Genomic DNA, 14511 nt, shown 5'->3' on the forward strand with positions numbered 1-14511 from the left:
CAGGGCGTGCCCCCGAGGGCCCCCCAGCCCCACCGAGAGCCACCACGCCCCGACGTGCCCCTGCCCCCAGGAGCCTCCCAGCCCCACCGAGAGCCCCCACGCCCCGACGTGCCCCTGCTCCCAGGAGCCCCCCAGCCCCACCGAGAGACCCCCACTCGACACGCCCCTGCCCCCGAGAGCCCCCCAGCCCCACCGAGAGACCCCCCGCCCTGACGCGCCCCTGCCCCCGAGAACCCCCAGCCCCACCAAGAGCCCCCCTGCCCCAATGTGCCCCTGCCCCCGGGAACCCCCAGCCCCACCGACAGCCCCCCGCTCGACACGCCCCTGCACCCGAGAGCCTCCCATCCCCACTGAGAGCCCCCCGCCTGACGCGCCCCTGCCCCCGAGAGCCAACATCCAGAGCCCCCCAGCCCCCCAAGAGCCCCCTGCCCAACACGCCCCTGCCCCTGAGAGCCCCCGGCCCCGACATGCCCCTGTCCCCGAGAACCACCCAGCCCCACCAAGAGCCCTGAGCCCCAACGCGCCCCTGCCCCCGAGAGCCGACACCCAGAGCTCCCCAGCCCCACCGAGAGCCCCCCGCTCTGACGCGCCCCTGCCACTGAGAGCCCCCCCAACCCCACAGAGAACCCCCCAGCCTCAACATGCCCCCCCCAGAGCTCCCAGCCCCCTAAGAGCTCCCAGCCCCAATGTGCTGCCCCCAGGGCTCCGCTGCCCCCCAACCCTGACTGGGCGGGGGGCCGAGGGGGCAGAAAATGTCGACCTGGGTTCCCAGCAGCTGGCCAGCGTGTTGGGGCCGTGCCAGGTGCTGAGTGGGAGCCACCAACCCCTTCACCCCGGGGTGTCAGTGTAACACCCCCTTCCCCCGCCCCGGATGCATTCCCCAGCGCAGGGACAGGCCCTGTCTGGGTCCCTAACAAGGCTGGGGTGACACCCAGGCCCACCCAGCCCCAGGGGCAACTCTCCCATGTGTACCCTGAGATGGGAAGCAGGCCCGACTGGTTCCCGGGGTGCTGGCTGGGGGAGCTGTGCCCATGCCTGGCTTCCCCGCCTGCCCCCAGCCCAGAGAACAGCCCCGGAGTGCCCAGGGTTGCCCCCCTGTCTGGCCCCCACGCGGGGGAGGGGCTGTGCCCCAGCCCAGAGAACAGCCCCAGAGTGCCCAGGGGTGCCCCCCGTCTGGGTCCCGTACCTGGGGCACGCCCAGCCAGTCGTCCGCTTGCTGCATGGCTTCCCGGGCATTCTCCACCGGCTGGTTGGGGTCCCAGGTCTCCCAGTCCGGACACAGGCCTATGGGGCAGGAGTTCGGGAGATGGAGTCAGACCGGCGGGTGGGGCGGGCACGGCCTTGGCAGAGAGATATGTCTCGCCAGGAGCCCTGCTGACAATGGGGCATTGTGGGCTTCCCTGGCACTGTGCCAGCTCCGGTCTGGGGGCTCCTGGATCCCTGCCGGGGTCTCCACAGGCATGGGAGCCCCCCACTCTTGCAGGGGGGAGGAGACAAACAGGAGCCAGATTCCTGTGCCCCCCGATTGGACTCAGGACGGCTCCTTCCTTGCTCCTGTCCAGCCTAGAGCTGCCTGCGGAGGGAGTGCGCCGAGTGGGTAGAGCCAGGCCTGGCCTCAGTTTCCCCATCTGGGCCATGCAGCAGGCACGGGTGTATTGGCCCGGCCAGGCTGGGAACGTGTTGGGCGCTTGGCGCTCCCAGGCAGTGAGAGGTGGCGAAGGGCAGAGAACTGGACTGCTCCAAATATTAGGCTCAGAGCGATGTGCCCGTTGGTGCCACGCCCAGAGCCGCCCTCCACGTGGTGCTGCGCTCCCCCCTACCCTGCCCAGTGGCACCCAAGGTGTCTGGCTAAGCCCGGCCGCTGCCAGGTACCATGTCCCCAGCGCTGAAATGCAGCCCGCTCTGGGGTGGGACGCAGCAGCTGTCTGCCAGAGCAGGGCAGCCGGGCAGGATGGGAAGAGGAGATGGCAGGCCTACAAGCCATGTGCGCAGGGGGACAGGGAGCTGGAGGACCCCCAAGCTGGGGGGGATAGGGAGATGGGGGCCCCCCAAGCCGTGTGCGCAGGGGGAGGGGGCACATGTCTGGGGTGGGATCTGCACTGCCGTGTGCTGTGGGGTCTGCATGTTGGGAGTGGGGGAAGGGCAGGGCATGGCCTTGTGTGTTGAGTGTGGTGCACAGGCCCTGGGGGGTTCCGGGGGAGTTGTGTGTGCCGGGGGGGTGCTGTACAGGGAGTGGGGGGCAGGTGTGTACAGTGTGTGGATATCGGAGCTGGGTGTCTGTCAGGGGGATGGGGGTGTCTGGGGGGGGGGAAACAGGGGCTGAACAGGGGATGTCTGTAGGGGTCTTTGGATAGGTGGGTGCCTGTAGGGTGTGCGTGTAGGGGAGTGTACTGGGTGTGGGTATATAGTGGATGTGTGGGGGTGTACAGGGCAGGTGTGTGTACAGGGGGTGTACTAGGCACGTGTACAGGGCTACAGGGTGGGTACAGGGCAGGAACAAGGGTGTGGGGGGCATACAGGGAGGTACGGGAATGTATGGGTGGCATACGGGGGAACAGGGCAGGTACAGGGGCATATGAGGGGTGTGCGGCATATGGGGAGTACAGGGGGCATACGAAGGGGTACAGGGATGCGGGGGGTACAGGGCAGGTACAGGGGGGTCCGAGGCAGGTACAAGGGGTATGAGGGTATATGGGTGGATCCGGGGCAGGTATGGGGGGGTACAGGGCAGGTATGGGGACAGGGGGGACAGGGGATATGGGAGGATCTGGGGTGTCCGGGGCAGGTCTGGGAGGGTCCAGGGGTGTATGGGTGGATACAGGGGGTCTGGGGCAGGTCAGGGGGCTGCAGGGGATACGGGGGGGAGGGGGGTCCAAGGGTGTATGGGTGGATACAGGGGGTCCAGGGCAGGTCAGGGGATATGGTGGGGTCCAGTGGGTCCATGGGTGTATGGGTGGATATAGGGGGTCCAGGGCAGGTATGGGGGGTCCAGGGCGGTATGGGTGGATACAGAGGGTCCAGGGCAGGTATGGGGGGTCCAGGGGGGTATGGGTGGATACGGAGGGTCCAGGGCAGGTATGGAGGGTCCAGGGGGGTATGGGTGGATACGGAGGGTCCGGGGCAGGTATGGGGGGTCCAGGGGGTTGTGGGTGGATCCAGGGAGTCCGGGGCAGGTCCAGGGAGCCACTCACCCGGGGCGCAGTTGTCCACCAGGGCGCCCAGGGCTTTGCCGTCCTGCCAGTCCCGGTGGAAGTTGGTGATGGGCAGCTGGGGCACCTTGTTCTGGATCCAGCCCAGCAGCCGCTGCTTCGGCGTCTGCTTCTTGGCGTCCTCCTCGTCCTCGTCCTCCCACATGGGCATGGAGATGGAGTAGTGCAGGATCAGCGTCCACACCAGCCCCAGGATCAGCTTCAGGTTCCCGTCCACGATGGCTTTACTGTCTGTGGGGACAGGGGGGTCAGGCAGGGGGTGCCGGCTGCCCCTTGGGGGAGTCTCACGGGCATCAGCAGCCCCCTTGTGGGCACCGGGCCGGGATCGCCCGGGACATGGCTGGCAGGTGCAAAGCAGCCCCCCCGGTGCCCCTCACGCCCGACCCGCAGTCCCATCCTGCCCCCTGTCCTGGGGGAGAGCCAGAGGCAACTTGCTCAGGGCGGGGGCGGGGGGAAAGATCCCCATCGCCAATAGTCCCCTCACCCCAACAGCATCCTCAAACTGGGCAGCTGGGGGCTCCCCTCGGCAGTGACCTGGGGCCCCCCCGCCCATGGCTCTCCAGCGGGGGTGCATGGGGTGCTGTGTGACCCTCCCCTGCCCCGCCCCACCCCCTGTGCCCCGTGCTCTGGCAGCGCGCCAGGCCTGGGTCCAGGGAACAATGCGCCCGCCCGCCCCTTCCTGCTCCTCACTCTTTCCATAAACACTCGCCGGGCGGAGCCACAGGGGCCAGGCTGAGAGCAGAGCTGGGGGGGGGCCCTAACAATGGACCCCCCCAGGTCTTAGGCTCAGGAGAGACAGGGGGTGCCCCGGGGCAGGGAGGCCCAGTGCAGGCCGAGCACTGAATGCCTCCAATCCAGCCTGATCCCCTACCCCCCCACTGCAGCTCCTTCCCCCTCCCCCTGCGCCTCTGGTCTCTGCCCTGGGTTCCCCCCACCATGCTGTCACTCCACCGCCCCCCCCCGCCCCACACGCCAGGCATCCTGCTAAGCCCAAGCTGTGGGAGAATCCCCGCCAGCGCGGAGCGCTACGGAGCTTCTGACACACAGCCGGCCAGTCTCACTCCCAGCCCGCAGGGGGCAGCGCTCCTCCGGGCAGCATTGCGCCACGGCCTGTGGCAGATGGGAACGCCGGCCCGGCTTGCTTCACACCCCCAGCAGGCCCTGCACCTCTGCCCGGCTGAGGGGGCAGCCGGGCCAAGCGGGGAGATGCCAATGCTGGAGGAATGGTGGGCCCATTCCTGGGCGCGGTGCAGGCTGGGTCTGTGCCAGCCCCGTGCCCCAGCTGGACGCCAGTGGGAATGCCCCTGGTGGGCAGGACTTTCCCACGAGGGTGCCCTCCGCTCGGTGCTGGTGCCACGCGGCGGGGTGTGACCCCTGCCATCCCGGCACTTGTCAGCTTTGCCGGCCATGTTCTGCCCTCCCACGGGGCAGGGAGGGACTGTCTCGTACCCAGCATCACCCAGCGGCCGCACCTCACCCCAGAGGTGGCTGCATTTCAGAGCTGGCGGCCCAACCCGCGTGTGGGTCTGAGACGTCCATGGGCCGCTAGCTCCTCATGCCGGGGACGCGGGGCTGGGGGCTGCCGGGCTCAGCAAAGCATGAGCGGCCTTCCAGCGGCGTAGAGCCTGGGCTCCCGGGGGGCATCGCTGCACAAACCCTCCTCGCCCGGACTAACAACGGCCCCCTGCCCCCTGCCAGCACCGGGAAACTGAGGCAGGGCGACTGACTTAACCAAGATAAACCAGTGATTCAGTGGAAAAGCCAAGCACAGAACCCAGGAGTCCTGGCTCCCCCCACCTCCCCAACCATTTAACTCCCCTCCCCTCCCCCAGCCAGGAATGGAACCCAGGAGTCCTGGCTCCCAGATCATCTGCTCTAAGCACTACACCCCGCCCCAATATAGCCCCCTGGCCTCCCGCTCCTCCCCTCTCCCAAGGATCAGATCCCCCCGCCCCGCACCTTCGCTCTGTGGATTCCCCCAGGCAGCCCATGTGGGACAGAGGCAGTTGGGATGCTAGGTGAGTGGGGGGCCCTGTGCTGCAGCCCCCCAGCGTGTGGGGGAGGGAAGCCGGGATGCTAGGCGGGGGGGAGGGGCTCTGCGCCGTGGGCCCCCCCCGGCGAGTGGGGGAGGGGCGGTGGACATGGAAAAAGCGATTGGATTTGGCCCAGGGAGGTAATGGGCTGCAGATGTTCCCAGCCAGGCTCCATCGATCCCTGTGGGGGGAGGGGAGCACGGGGGAGGGGGCAGAGCAGGGGCGGAGCTGTCGCCGAAGGGGACCCCCCCAGCGGGCGCAAGGGGGCCGGGTCCCGTGCCCAGCGCCGACCCTGACGCAGGCTGGGCGTCCTGCCCAGCCAGCCTCTGACCTTGAGGCGACCTGGGGGGGCTGATCCCGCTCCGGCAGTTGGGGGGGGGGGCAGGTCTGGGAGACCGGGGAGCACCCGGCCCCAGCTCAGCCCAGGATGGGGCGACCGAGGGACTGGCCCAGAGCGGCCCAACCCCACCCCCAGCTCTGCCAGCCGCAGTGCCAGGGCTCGAAGCCTGATTTGTTCTGGCTCGGAGGGGGGCTGTGTTGGGGGGGGCAACAGCTGCTGTTCCCAAGGGCCCCCCCAGCTGCCTTTGTCCACCAAAGGGAGCCGCTCAGCTGTTTGCTGCAGAAGGGGCAGCAGCCGGGCAGCAGCTGCGATGGGGGGGGGTGCTGTGGGGGGGACAAGCTGAGAAACTGGCTCCTTTGTTCCAAGGGGCCAGGGGTCTGAGCAAAGAGGCCTGGGGCCCGATCCTGCACCCAGGCCGCCGAGCCTCAGCCCCAGGGGATTCGCCCCACAGATGGGGGGGTTAGGCCCCCGGGTTTGGAAATGACCTGTGCATTCCCCACCCCCCACCCCATGGTTATTGCTGGGAGCCTTGCAGAGATCACAGTGGGGCCAGCTGGGGGGTCAGTGTCCCAGGGAGATACTACGTGGGCAGAGCAGGGGCTCAGCAGGGGGCGCTGCGCTGGGAGGACAGGGGCTCAGCAGGGGGCGCTGTACTGGGGGGCAGCGGGGCCCCCTCATGCAGGTGCTGCCTTGCAGAGGAGGTGCACTCCTACCGAGCTGGCATCGTTACAGTCCAGGGGTCCTTGTGCCCGTTGCTGGCGAGACCCCCCAGCCAGACAATGCCCCAGTGCTCTCAGGGCTACACTGAGCTCATCTTAATCCCAGCCCCCCGCATCGAGACAGTGTCACTGTGCGGCTCTCAGCCGACTGCCACGTTCCCCAGAAGTGGCTGCACTGCCCCATGGGGCCAGGTGTGCACCCTGGGATGAAAGGTTCTCCATACCCCCAGCTGTTATGGGGGGGTGCCCTGGCTCAACCCAACATTAGGGGCACCAGGTTTAAATCCCGGGGGGTCAGGGGGATAGGCCCCCTTGAGCTACACCTGCTCTGGGCCCGCCCCCCCCCAGCCATGTCTAGGCCCTGGGGACCAGGGGCAGGCCACACTCAGATCCCCCTTTTCCATCCCCGCACTGGGAGGGTCCCCCCAACCTCCCCCAGAAGGGCCCTGGTCCTGGATGGGAAGGGGGGGGTCGGCCTATCAGCTCTGCGGCTGGATCAGAGGGGCCGGGGAGCAGGACAGCACGTCCGGGGGCCCCTGAAACCCACCCCAGAAGAGGGCAGCAACTGGAGACCGTGAACATCTGCGCCCAGGTGTGGGGTCCCCTGCCGGCCCCCCACCCAGCCCTGCTGCTGCACTTCTGACAGCTGAGTCCATCCCAGGGTGTCACCCCTTGGCAGGCCCTGGTGCCAGCACTGCAAGCTCTGCCCCCTGCCCGGCCCCCCAGAGCAAGGGGGAGACCCGAGGCCCCCCGCTGGGGCGGATCCCCCCCGCCACCGGGTCTGAACATGCCAGCTCCATGCGTGTAACGAGTGTACAAGGCTCAGTTCCACCAGGCTGAGGGGGCGATCAGACAGGTGGGGCAGGCAGGTGGCTGGGGGGGAAGGCGCGGGCCGGACCCTGCCGTCCTTCCTCCAGAGGGCTTTGCAGCACTGCTGGGCCAGCAGGACGGGTTGGGTCCCCGGCAGAGCCCGGCTGACCCGGGCCGAGCGGTTGCGAGGTTTCCCAGGGCTCCAGCAGGGGAAACAGCCCCAGCGGGAAGCTCGGCTTTCCGGCCCCGTGGCTCCGGCCACCCCCCCGCTCATTGCTGCGGCCTGAGGTCAGTGCCGAGCAGCCCAGCCCGCTGTCTCCGGAGAGATGAGCTCACCACAGCACTGGAGGGAGCCAGTGGGCGGCTGTGAGCGCAGCCGGGGGCGGAGGGGGCCTGGCGTGCGGCGTGGCCCCTCCCGGCCCCGGCAGGGAGCCGCAATGGCTGCCCCAGGCCCAGACCATGGGGCTCACTAGGGGCCACGCAGCCGCCTGGCCTTGCTGTCTCCTGGGGGGGGAGGGCCGCCCTGCCTGCAGTCCCTGCCTGCGATGCCCCAGGGGTCTGCCACAGCCACCGGGCCCACGCACGGCGCCACAGCCCGGCTGGCTGGCACGGCCGGTCGGGGAGCAGGGATGGGGACGAAGAGCGGGGTGGGGTCACTGGGAGCGGGCGGGCGGGCAGGCAGAGGGAGCAGGCGGGCAGATGGAGCCGCGGTGGGAGCGGGCTGGCGGGCAGAGGGAGCGGGCGGGCAGACGGAGCCGCGGTGGGGGCGGGCAGGCGGGCAGTTGGGCGGGCAGAGCCACGGTGGGGGCGGGCAGGCAGGCGGGCAGTGGGAGTGGGCGGTGGGAGCAGGTGGTGGGAGCGGGCGGGCAGACGGAGCCGGGGGGGGGTGTTTCCACATCAGGAGGCGTCAGCCCCGGCATGTGGGATGGGCCCCTTACCCGGGAGAGGGGCCTCTGACCCCCCCCAGCATGACCCGCCCCCTGCCCCAGGTCCACACGTGCCCCAGAACCTGCCAACTCAAGCCCGTCCCTGGGCTCCCGACCCCCCCCCCCACTGCTTGAGAACCAACCCGAGTGCGACCAGTTAGCAATGTGCTGATTGGCTGTTTCCTCTGACATCACAGACCCCGCCCCATTGCTCTCACCAATGGGTTGTGCCCAACATTATCCCTCTGTTTGACCCACTGCTGTAACCCCACCTGCTCTCCCCACCCGTGACACCGCCCCTGCAGCCAGTTCCAGCCACGCCCCAGTGACCCCACCCCGCTGTTTGTCCCCGCCCCGCCCCTAGTAACTCCACCCCCTTCCCCAGTGACCCCGCCCCTACTGTCAGTCCCCTCCCTGTCCCCAGTGACCCCGCCCCCACAATTGTTCCCCTCCTGCCCCTACCCCAGCCCCACGTGGCACCCACTGTCTGCCCATTGCCCCGTCCCCCCACCACACCCCAGCTTCCCCCCCAAACACCCCATGGCAGCTCCCAGGCTCCTTGGCTGCACAGCGGGGGAGCTGCCCGGCCTGGGGGTGGGGGAGAACAGCCCTGGGGACAGGAGAGGGGGGCACTGGGCCTGGGGCTGATGGCACTGGGCCTGGGGCCGATGGCCCAAGCTCAGCTGCTCATGGCAGCTGCCCCGAGCGAGCAGGGGCTGGGCCCGTGCAATGGGAGCAGGCGGCAGGATTAGTTGGAGAATGTCGCCCCAGCCCCTGCCACCCACCAGCTGCCGCCCAGCCCCACACTGGGGTGGGGGGGAAGAACCAGGCCTAGGTGCCCCCTCAGGGTGCTTCTTCCAGCGCCTCCCTGGCTGGGGGGGCGGGGAAGGAGGAGGGGAGGAAGGGCTCCATCTCCCTGGGACACCCGGGATGGGGTGGGATGCTGTGCTGGATGCACCCATGGGGCAGGTGGCGGGGGGGACAGTGGGGTAGATGGGCCTATGAGGCGGGGTGGGGGGAAGGATACCACAGTGGGGTAGATGGGCCCATAGGGTGGGGAGAGATCCAGGGAGGGGGCAGGGTAGATGACCCAATGGAGCAGGGAGGGGCAGGACACCAGGCCAGATGGGCCCATGGGTCTGCCTTAAATTGCTTGGTCTGTGGGCCGCCCGGGGGAGCGCTCTGGGCCCAAGGGGCCTCGCCAGCCGTGGGGCAGGGAGTGGAGCCGGGACAGGTGCTGGGGAGATTCCTGGAATTCCAGCCTGGGGCTGGCCGTGCCGCCAGGCCCTGCAGACCAGCCCCCGAGGGCTCCCTGCCCCACGGCTGCGTGGAGACGGGGCCCCGCTGCCAGGGGCCCCGCGGGGATCAGCTCACGGCTCGAGACTAACAGCAAACTTCTACCAGTGCCCCTCACTCCCGACCCGCAGCCCCTGCCAGCCCAGCTCTGGGCTCCCCCCCGAGCTCTGCCGGTGCCCCTCACTCCCAACCCACAGCCCCCTGCTAGCCCAGCCCAGGGCTGGGAACCCTCCAGACCCAGCAGGTTGGATTTCTGTGGGGCTGGGGGTGGACAGAGACTGGGGGCTCAGACCTGCCCCAGCCCCCTTGCCCTGCAATAGGGCAAGCCCTCCCCTAGCAGAGAGGATGCCTGGGGAGCCGAGGGGATCTGGGACATGTGCCCGTGGCTCTAGAGAGCCAGCCCCAGGGCACACGCGGTCCTGGGCGGTGGAGGTAGCCTGGGAGAGGAGAACAGCCCCCCAGGAACCCCCAGCCAAATCCCAGCCAGGGGCAGATCCGGGCTCAGAAGGCACCAGCCGAGCAGCGGGGTAGGGAACGGGGGAGCCAGGCCTCCCCCTCCTTTGGACAGGGCCTCTCCGCCTCCCCTGCCCCACGGGGGCCGCGTGGGGAGCCGGACTTAGCCCCTGCCCCCGCGCCACAGGCCGGGTATCTGCCAGCTGTGAGCCCCCCCCTTCTCCTCTGGCCCTGCAGCCCCTTTGCCATGTCCCACTGCCTCATCCGCCCCCTCACGGCTCCTCCCTGCCCCAGCCTGCGGGCAGCCCCCTGGGCCCAGACCCCATCCTGGCTGCTCTCACTCGCTCCCATCCCAGCTACCCAGAGCTCGCAGCATCTGCCCTTACCAAGCCCCCACCCAAACACACCCCGTGCCCAGGAGCTCACCGCCCACTCGGGGGGGAGGGGGGACGGTTTTGGACACCAAAGGGTTAACTCCGCAGGCTAAGCCTGTCTCCACAGCCCTTTTTAGGCTTCAGATCCAGGGTCTGAATCCCCCCCCCCCCCCCGCACCACCCAGAGGGAGAACAATAAATCCGGGCCAGGCCGCCTCGGCAGCCAGGCAACAGCTGCTGGGATCAGCTCTCGGTACGGCACGGCCTGGGCTGGGATCTGAGCGGGGGCCCGGGCCAGGCTGCAGCCGCCCCCTCTGAGCGAGAGGGAAGCCAGGCAGGGCGGCGCGGGTCAGGCCTGGGCGAGGGGCCAAAGCTCTGTCCTGGCTCAGGCAGGGATGAAATCACAAATGGACTGTCACGGCGGGGGGCCGCAGGGGGGGGAGGCTCCACGGGGCTTTGCAAACGGCCACGCCGACCCTCAGTGGCCTGCTGCCCCTGCAAGCGGCTCTGGGCCCAAGGGAATCGCTCGCCCTGTGCCGGAATGCAGCTGCCTCTGGGGTGGGACGCGGCAGCTGTTTAACCGCGGCACGGCAATGCCGCATGTTTCAGGGCTGAGCCCCCTGTGGAACCAGCGCTGGGCAGACAACAAGGGCCAGAGCTGGGGCTGGATCCGCCCCACGCTTCGAGGGGCCCCCTCTCTGCTCAGGAGGCTGGGGCTAGCCCCACATGCTGCTCGGAACAGATCTGCGAGCCCTGCCCTTCCCCTCGCTCTGTGAGCCAGACAGGGACGCTCAGAGACGCCAGGGAACAAGTGTGCAGGCTGGGGGGGGGCTGCTCCAAACACTCAGTTCCTCCCCTACTATGAAGGCTGAACAAATCAAAGCCCCAGACCGCCCAGAAAGCTCCCTGGAGTATTTACTGCCCCCTCTCGCTTTGCCCCCATGCCCCCTGCCAACAGCAGCAGCCTGTCAGCACCCCCAATGGATGGGGCAGGGGCAGGCACAGGTCTCCCCCACACCCCCCGGCCTGTAGCCCAGCCGGATCCCGCCTGTCCTCCTCACACGGGGAAACCCCCGCCCCTCGCCAGGCCAGGGGGGGCTCGCCGCGGGGATGGGAGGACAGGAGCCTCCTGCACAGAGATGTGGGGCTGGGGCCGATCTCACCCCGGCCAGCTTTCTGCCAGGGGCCTGGCGGGTTTCAGCGGGGGCCGTGAGAGCCGGGGCCCTCGGATTCGTTTGTTTTTCCTTCCTGCCCGTGTGGCTCCAGCCATCCCCCCCATGCCAGCTAATCCCCTTAATTCCCTGGGCCAGCTCACAGACAGCAACGGGCAGCAAGTGCCCGGGCCCCCGCACTGGTCTCCCCCTGCCTGCGTCTCCCACGCTGCCCAGCCTGCTGGGGCAAACTCTTGGGAGGGGGGCAGCCTGGTAGGGGGAGAGCCCCCCCAGGAGAGAGGAGGGAGAGTTTCACTGTCCCACCAAAACACACACAAGCAAAACCAGCACAGGAGAAGGAGCCGCCTGGGCCCGGTATTGACCTCTCCGAGGAAGGGCACCTGGCTGGCCTGCTAGTGAACTGCATACCAGGGAGAGGCAGCAGCTGTGTGTGTGTGAGTGAGTGTGAGAGAGAGACCTGGGGGGTGTACGTGTGATATCAGCGTGGGGGTGAGATCTGGGGGTCAGGGTGAGCAGTGTGTGTCTAGGGGAGAAAAAGCGAGCTACATGTGTAAGGAGGCCATCGGCTTCAGTGTGAGGCACCCTGTGAAGGGATGGGGGGGCGGAAATCGGTGTGTGTGTCAGGGCCACAGAGATCAGTGGGTGGGTCAGTGGCAGAGCACAGTGTGCGAGAGATCTGTGTGTGTGTGTAAGGGGAACAAGGGCATTCGTGAGACACAGAGATGTGTATGTGTGTGGGTGCGTGTGTGTGACTGTTAGTGACACACAGAGATGGGGGGGCATCTGCATTAGTGACATGCGGAGACCAGCAGGTGTGAGGTATGAATGTATCAGTGTCACTCACAGATCAGTATGAGTGAGCGTGTCTGGGGCACACAGATCAATGTGTGTGAGCAGGTGTTTCAGGGGCGCACACACAGATCAGTGGATGTGAGGGACAACACATTGTGTGAGAGAAATAAGTGTGTGTGAGCAGGTGTGTCAGTGTCACACACATATCAGTGTAAGTCAGTGATTCTGAAACTTTTGTACCGGTGATCCCTTTCACATTGCACGCCTCTGAGTGCGACCCCCCCTTATAAATTAAAAACACTTTTTCTATATTTAACACCATTATAAATGCTGGAGGCGAAGTGGGGTTTGGGGTGGAGGCTGACAGCTCGCTAGCCCCCACATAATAACCTCATGACCCCCTGAGGGGTCCTGTCCCCCAGTTTGAGAAGCCCTGGTGTATGTGAATGTGTCAGGGACACACAGATCACAGTGTGTGAGCAGGTGTGTCAGCGTCACATGCAGATCAGAGGGTGTGTGTCAGAGACAACACAGCGTGTGAGAGAAACCAGTGTGTGGGTGAGTGGGTTGAGTGTGTCTGACATGCAGATCAGTGGGGGGGAGTGTCAGTGGCACCACACCAATCAGTGAGTGTGAGGGGTGTGTCAGTGGCACACTCAGATCAGGGTTTGTGCAGGGGTTTCAGAGACAGAGCACAGTGTGTGAGAGATCAGTGTGTGGGTGGGGGGTGTCAGTGGCACATGCTGTGAGTGTCAGTGGCATGTGCAGATCAGTGGGTGTGAGTGGGCGTGTCAGGGGCACATTCGACACCGTGGGCATGGGTGGGTGTGTTGCGGGCACACTCGACACTGTGGGCATGGGTGGGCGTGTTGCGGGCACACTTGACACTGTGGGCCTGTCGGGGGCACACTCAGCACCGGGGGTGTGAACGGGCATGTCAGGGGCACACTCAGCGCCAATCCTGCTCTCTCCGTCTCCTCCCGCCCTGGCGCTCACCGATGGACACCAGCTTGATGTGCTCCTGCCCCGGCCCCTCCTGCCCCGGCGCTCACCGATGGACACCAGCTTGACGTGCTCCCGCCCCGGCCCCTCCCGCCCCGGCGCTCACCGATGGACACCAGCTTGACGTGCTCCCGCCCCGGCCCCTCCCGCCCCGGCGCTCACCCCTGGACACCAGCTTGACGTGCTCCCGCCCCGGCCCCTCCCGCCCCGGCGCTCACCCCTGGACACCAGCTTGACGTGCTCCCGCCCCGGCCCCTCCCGCCCCGGCGCTCACCCCTGGACACCAGCTTGACGTGCTCCCGCCCCGGCCCCTCCCGCCCCGGCGCTCACCCCTGGACACCAGCTTGACGTGCTCCCGCCCCGGCGCTCACCGATGGACACCAGCTTGACGTGCTCCCGCCCCGGCCCCTCCCGCCCCGGCGCTCACCGATGGACACCAGCTTGACGTGCTCCCGCCCCGGCCCCTCCCGCCCCGGCGCTCACCGATGGACACCAGCTTGACGTGCTCCCGCCCCGGCCCCTCCCGCCCCGGCGCTCACCGATGGACACCAGCTTGATGTGCTCCCGCTCCAGGAACTCCAGCGCCACGGACACGTTCTCCAGCTTCATCTGGCGGAAGTTGGGGCGCGCGTGGTATTTGCGGTACATGCGCTTCTGGCTCAGCACCTCCAGCAGCGCGATGAGCCGCAGCCCGTCGCCCAGGTCGCGCTGCAGGTCGCCCAGGCGCTTGTGCACGCACTTGAGGTGCTCGTTGCACCAGCGGGTGAACGTGTTCTGCTGGATCTTCTTCCAGGGCGCGTCCTCCGCCAGGTCCTTCTCCGTGGCCGGCATCTCCTCCGCCTCCTCGCCGGCCGCCGGCGCCTCGGGGCAGCTGTGGCTGTTCATCTCCGCCGCGCGGGGCGACCCGCCCCGGCCCGGCCGCGAACTCGCTCCCGGACCCGCCCCGGCGCGGCCGCGAACTCGCTCCCCGACGCGCCCCGGCGCGGCCGCGAACTCGCTCCCCGACGCGCGGCTCTCCCGGCCGCGGCGATCGCGAGGGGGGCTGGCGCCGGCGGCTCCCGGCTGCGCCCCAGTGAAGCGGCGGGCCCCGCGCAGGGGGGTTTTAACGGGCCGCCTCCGGCCCGCCCGCCGGCCCCCCCGGGCCCCGCGTCAGGACGCAGGACTCCCAGGAATGCCGGGCCCTGACCATATACAAGTAAGAGCCGAGCGGGAACTTTCTCTTCCTCCCCGCGGAGATAACGCCCGGGCCGCGGATTGGGCGCTAAGGAGAGCGGGGGGCTGGGATTGGCTCGGCCGCCGCCCCCCCGGGCTGACGCCGGGGACATCTGGCTGCTATTTTTAACCTGCCCCAAACCAGGGGGAGGGGGAGGATCCTCTCTCCTTGT

The 14511-nt window shown here is 68.2% G+C and overlaps 1 protein-coding gene across 2 annotated transcripts in view; it reads right to left on the minus strand.

Annotated features, from left to right (window-relative positions):
- FLNC (filamin C) overlaps positions 1–14048 on the minus strand; it is a 55275-nt gene extending 41227 nt beyond the window's left edge. For both annotated transcript variants that reach the window (XM_074942752.1, XM_074942751.1), the window contains exons 1-3: positions 13666–14048; positions 3192–3440; positions 1187–1284 (exon numbers count right to left, since the gene is read on the minus strand). In XM_074942752.1, coding sequence (XP_074798853.1) covers positions 1187–1284; positions 3192–3440; positions 13666–14011 — 693 coding nt within the window. In that variant the 5' untranslated portion in view covers positions 14012–14048. The remainder of the gene's footprint in view (positions 1–1186; positions 1285–3191; positions 3441–13665) is intronic.
- Positions 14049–14511: the final 463 nt, after the last annotated feature.

Source organism: Natator depressus, chromosome 1 (assembly GCF_965152275.1).
Source record: "Natator depressus isolate rNatDep1 chromosome 1, rNatDep2.hap1, whole genome shotgun sequence".
Lineage (NCBI taxonomy): Eukaryota > Metazoa > Chordata > Testudines > Cheloniidae > Natator > Natator depressus.